The 6,000-nt window shown below is 50.6% G+C and overlaps 1 protein-coding gene across 5 annotated transcripts in view; it reads right to left on the bottom strand.

Annotated features, from left to right (window-relative positions):
* Positions 1–223: 223 nt before the first annotated feature.
* The window catches only part of LOC106572256 (protein SOGA1), a 70,012-nt gene continuing 64,235 nt past the window's right edge, over positions 224–6,000 (bottom strand). For all 5 annotated transcript variants that reach the window (XM_014146299.2, XM_014146298.2, XM_014146295.2 and 2 more), the window contains exons 11-14: positions 5,341–5,595; positions 4,188–4,261; positions 2,504–4,103; positions 224–2,285 (exon numbers count right to left, since the gene is read on the bottom strand). In XM_014146299.2, coding sequence (XP_014001774.2) covers positions 2,133–2,285; positions 2,504–4,103; positions 4,188–4,261; positions 5,341–5,595 — 2,082 coding nt within the window. In that variant the 3' untranslated portion in view covers positions 224–2,132. The remainder of the gene's footprint in view (positions 2,286–2,503; positions 4,104–4,187; positions 4,262–5,340; positions 5,596–6,000) is intronic.

Here is a 6,000-nt window from a genome sequence, read left to right as displayed (position 1 = left end):
GGGAAGAGAGAGAGAGAGGGGGGGGAAGACAGAGAACGAGAGAGAGCGAGAGAGAGGGGGGAAGAGCGAGAACGAGAGAAAGCGAGAGAGGGGGGAGAGAGAGAGGGGGGAAGAGAGAGAATGAGAGAGAGCGAGAGAGGGGGGAGAGAGAGAGCGAGAGAGGGTGGGGGGGGGGGGAGGGTATGTGCATGTTACACATTCATTGAGGCTCTCGGGGGTAGTGGCCAAATCAGTGTTTTTATGACAGTGACATGCTCATCTTTAAGGCACCTGCCAGGGACTGACTCCTAACCAATAGCCATTTATATTGAATACTGTGTGCCACTGCCAATTTGGCAAAAACTCAGTTTTTTCTCTTACCAAAAGCCTTGTAAAAAGCTCTTTTTAAAATTAGGGAAGAATCTGCACTATTAGTTAAGCACCATTGCAATCCGAGAGAAAAAACAAACAGATATAAACATTTATTTATATATATATATATATATAAAAAAAATACAAATAATTTACTCCTCTGAAAAAAGTTCCTTGGTATCAAAAGAACGTAAACCATTCGCTCTCTCTCCCCGTGCTTTTAAGAGTTGGTGACGACTTGTTACTTTTGAATGACGTGTACATAAGATTATACTGTATATCCACCTTGTGTCTAAAATAATTATAAGAACAACAATCTGGGGTTCTAGTTGTTAAATGCCGTGTGGTGCGAGCTGACCTAGTCTAAACAGGCACTTCAAAGTCAACACTACAACAGTCACCATAGTAACAGGCTGACTGACAGCTATCAGACCTTAAAGGGACACTCCAAAATGGAAGGAATCAATCAAATATAACTAGACAATTTCTCAGTCTCTCTCGTCTCGGATTTCATTTCAAGGTACAAATAACCCTCTTCACAGCCAAGGCTTTTGTCCCCCCTTCCCATTTTAAAGATAATATCGTTTTTTTCATTAAACATATTACACAAACGATCTCAAGAATTGAGTGATGACGTGAGAAAGTAACGAGCTAACCTTCTGTAGAGGACGTTGTTACACAAAGCAGGAGAAAAGAGGTCAGGAACACACCGACAGTCAATGAAAGAGAAACACACACACAATTGAACAGATTGTGCGTGTGTCATTGGAATTGTAACTTAACAAAGGAATGCATTTCGTCTCAAAATGGGACAAGGAGTTTGTGTTTTTTTTTCCTGGCAGGGAGTTATCTTTACAGCTGGGTTTACATTGAGTATAGTTCCTCCTATACTCATACAGCCTACAGTACAGTACACACAGGAGACACCCCTCATAGTCCTAACCACCATATTATCATTGTGTGCCAACAGCAGGCGGATGACAAACCTTCAAACAACCTTTAGAAAACATAGGATCATATCATACGTGGCATATCATAACAACGTCAATGTCCTAGCCCTACATCGGATTCAAGTCTTTTGTTAAAACAACAGGCATAACATCAGGCAGTTGTCGTAAAAAATAAATAAATGAAGAAACGTTGAACGGACGTTTTTTGATGGTTGATGGTTGACAATGGCAAGAGGTGGTAATTCAATAGTCCAGGATGTTTTCCCCTGTGCAATTCCGGGTAAAGTAGAGTGCTGAGGGTTCTGACATGATATAAATCCACACACTGTCCAAAATGGCACCCTATTCCCTAAATACTGCACTACATAGGGAGTAGTGTGTGAAGTGGGGTTGTCCTGCTGGTAGTTGATATTGGATATGGTGGTCAGAGAGGAATCCTAGGAGATTGTGGTCTTCCTTTGTCCTTGGCATTAGAATGTTCTGCTTGGGTTTTAGTTCCAATTCTAGACATCTGTGTATGTGCGTGCACTCGTGTGACAGTGATTCTGTGTGGCAGTTTGTGGGGAATTGTGTGTATGTACATTATGCATGTGGCAGTGTGTTTGTGTGGCGGTTTGCAGGTATATATATATGTGTATGTATGTATGTATGTATGTATGTATGTATGTATGTGTGTGTGTGTGTGTGTAGCCAAGATGCTTGTGTGTGTGTGTGTACGTTTTGTGACAGTACTGTAGCCTATGTGGCAGTGTGTTGGCGAGGCAGCATGCATGTTCGTGTGTGTGTGTGTGTGTGTGTGGCAGTGTGAGCTTCCGTGCTCTCTCTGATCCATCACTCATTGCTTGGATCCAATCTCTCCTCTGTTGCCGTTGGAGACTCCTGGGAGAGGTGGATGCAGAGGCCTGGTGAATGGCGTGTGGCCGAGCGGGAGGGCCGGACGAAGCAGGAAGTCAGAGCCTGGGAGGTGCAATCACACACTGCATCCTGGGACAGGAAGGAGACAGTAAATAGTTATGTTATAATCCAATCCAATGAAAGACGAAGCTGTTTAAATAATACGCTTGGATGATGTCCTGTGTGTGTGGGGGTGTGTGTGTGTGCGCACGTTCATGTGTATACCCCTGTCTCTGCGTGAGTGTATGTGTGTGTGCCTGTCTCTCTGTGCGTGTGTGCGCATGTCTATCTGTGTATGTGGGACCTACCTCAATGCTAGAGCTCATGGTCAGGTCCCTGGTGGTGGGGTCCTTGGCGGTGGGGTCCCTGGCGGTGGGATCCCTGGCGGTGGGGTCCCTGGCGGTGGGGTCCCTGGCGGTGGGGTCCCTGGCGGTGGGGTCCCTGGCGGTGGCCCCAAGCTCCTCCCTGGGCATCTGTCTCATGAACCTCTTGTTGACGATCTTGGTGACACTGTCATTCCCCACCAGCGAGGCCCCGGAGAGGCACTCTGGCTTAGGCTCATCCATGGCCCCCACCTCCCTCTGCCCTCTCTCCCCTCCCCCAGGCATGGGCGTCCCGGTCCGACCGCATACATTCCTGAAGAATTCCTGGAAGGGACCGTATTTCTGGGCTCCGGTGTCAGGGCCAGGGCCAGAGGGCTTCCCTGCTGCCTGGCGGGCTGGGCTGACCCCCGGTTCACTCTTCCATAGTGACTCCATGCTGCCTGAGTGCTCCACCACACTGAACAGGCTTGACAGGCCGTCGTTGAGGCCACTGAGCACGGGGCTGTCCCTGGTGGTGGTGGAGCGGGCCCAGGCCGAGCCACTGGAGGTCGAGGAGCGCTGGTGCAGGTTCCACAGGCTGCGATCCCGGGAGGAAGCCGAGGATGACCCCCCTCCGTCCAACTTGGAGGAGGAGGCAGAGATGCGGCGCTGAAGCTTGGGGGAGCCGTACTTGGGCGAGCAGCAGGGCCTGTCGATGCGGCTGTGCACCTTATCCAGGGACGAGGAGATGTGGCGTGAGCGGGCCGAGGCCAGTGAGGACGAGGGCCGGGGAGACCAGGAGGACTTGGTGTGGAGGCCCCCCACCCCCCGAGACCCGAGCCCGTCCGTCTGCAGTCCCACACTCACAAACTGGGCCGTCTGGGTGGAGCGGCTAGACACCCCCACCGTCTGGCTGCCCGCGTCCTTGCTGCACTTCCTCTCCACAGAGCTGGAGCGGATGGCCTGGCGCACGCAGTTGGTCATCTCCTTCATGTCGTCCGAGAGGTTGGCAGAGATCTCCAGGCCGTGGAAGGGCGCCACCCCCGCGCCACCGCTGCTGTTCTCCAGAAGGTCCCTGTGCTGCTTGGACAGAGAGCTCAGCCACTGGTCGTAGGACGAAGAGGAGGAGGCAAAGGAGGAGGAGGGAGACTGGCCCTCCGGGGCCCCAGCGTCTGACGGAGTTGAAGCCCGGGACAGGTGGCCTTGCTGGGCTTGAGGTTTGTCCCGCTTCTCCTTGGCCAGCCGGCTCTCCATACGGCGCATTGTAGGGGGGCTGTAGTAGATGCGGATGCCGGTCTTGTCGGGGGCCGTGTAGCTCCTCTGGATGCTCCCCAGGCCCAGGAAACTACTGGGGGAGCTGGGGCAGTCCCACGTCTTGAAGGGGGCATTACCCTGCTCCATTATAGCCACCTCATTGGTCAGGTACTTCCAGTTCTTCCCGGTGAGGTCACCCAAGTCTGTGTGGGCTAGAAGGGGAGGGGCTTGGGTGTTGGGCTGGTCCTTCTCTCCCTCCTCATTGGTTGTCCCATTGACCTCCTGACCAGGAAGGAAAGGACAGGCCTCCAGCAGACCCTCCAACTCTGGCATGGACGGGATGGATTTGGTCCTGGGAGGAGAAAAATGACATCACTAAACATTTTTCATGATAACTGAAATGTCGATTTTTGTATACATTCAAAGCCAATGTTACCTTGGTAAATTGCTTCCATTTGTAACAGCCTCTGTTGCAGTTTCCCTTTCGGAGGTGGTTTTGTCGTGCAGAGACTGTAAGGGAGAGAAACAAGGAGAGGCTGTTAGGTTTTCTAGGTAGTGTTTAATGGAGGACATGATGAGGATGTGGGCATCATGAAGGAGATACAGTATCTCTCCCTGACAGAGGGCTCGCTGTCCATGTAGTGACGCTGACTCAGGACCGTTCAGCTCGCAGGGAGATGAGCTCACACACACACTAAACCATTTCCTCTCAGAGGGGAGGGATGAAAGAGGAGAGGGGGAAGGAGAGAGGACAGGAGGGGAGAGAGGAAGGAAGAAGAGGAAGGTTCATTGGAATCCTACAGTACATGACTGCTGTCTACTTCATGAAGGAAAGGAAACAACTTGTTTTTTAAACAGGTTTTCTTTTCAGGGCATTGTGAAGCACAGCAAACAGAAGCAACAGTAGTGCTGTGACAGATTGGAGAAAATAGTAGAGAGAGAAGGAGGCGTCTGTCTGAAATAATGACATGTCCTCGTGTGCTTGGCCTCAGTGCTACGTTTCCTGCCACGAGAGAGAGAGAGAGAGAGAGAGAGAGAGAGAGAGAGAGAGAGAGAGAGAGAGAGAGAGAGAGAGAGAGAGAGAGAGAGAGAGAGAGAGAGAGAGAGAGAGAGAGAGAGAGAGAGAGAGAGAGAGAGAGAGAGAGAGAGAGAGAGAGAGAGAGAGAGAGAGACCGAGACCTATTTTCCAAGACCAGCCAGTCAGTTTGGGATAGACTGGATGACAGCCAGGCAGACACAGGTAATGAGGCTGGGCTGGTAGTAGGGCCAGTCAGACTATACTGCGCGCGTGCGCACACACACACAAGCCTCCAGTGTGGTTAGACCGCACAGCAGACACACTCCTGTAATGCATACAAGCCTACAATTTCCTACCCGTGACAACCTCCCATTCCACCCCATCAAAATACCACCCCGAGGAAGGAAAACGAGGATAGTCATTAGATGTCACAAGGATAGCCAGTGTCACTCTCAATACTCATGGCTAAGTGTCACTCAATATACATGGCTAAGCCAGACTACTAGACTATGCTAGAATAGAATAGAACAGAGTAGAGTAGAAGCTCTGAGGTGCAAAGAAATCGAGTTACCATCTTGTTCTGTAGCCTCTGCTCCCACTGGCCTCTCTCCTGACTGAAGTGTTCCAGGAGCTCCAGCTTCTCACGGCTCCAGTTCCTCTCTCCCATCTGCAGCTGCTTGGTCAGGTCCATGACTGCGGCGTACGAGTCGGCCAGGAGGTGCGGGTACTCCTCACACTCCCTCTTCAGGGCCATCTTCAGGTCGGGAGGTCCTTGGAGGTCCTTCTCTCCCCCGGCCAGCAGAGCTTGGCCCAACTTGCTCTCCAGCTGGAAGGGGGTGACAGAGAGAGTGGACTGGGTGAGGTTAATGAACATGATGAATTATGAGAGATGTAGTGCGATTGGTGCACAAGTTCTTGTTCAATGCATTTCTGAACAGCTGATGAAATACCCAATTGCAGAAAAACTTCCTGAATCCCACTCTCTCTCACTGATTTACACTATTTTTCTTTCTTCCTGTCTTGTCTCTGAGAACAACTGTTAGTATGTATCTGAATTAGTGATGTGAGGGTTGAGGGTCGTGACATATTATGTGGATTAAGGGTGTTGGGTGGCGGGCGGGTAGACTAAAGAGAAGACAATGCATAAAGAAATCTACAGTGAGGGAAAAAGTATTTGATCCCCTGCTGATTTTGTACGTTTGCCCACTTACAAAGAAATGATCAGTCTATA

This window comes from Salmo salar, chromosome ssa15 (genome assembly GCF_905237065.1).
Source record: "Salmo salar chromosome ssa15, Ssal_v3.1, whole genome shotgun sequence".
NCBI lineage: Eukaryota > Metazoa > Chordata > Actinopteri > Salmoniformes > Salmonidae > Salmo > Salmo salar.
This window is presented reverse-complemented; position numbering and strand designations above follow the sequence as displayed.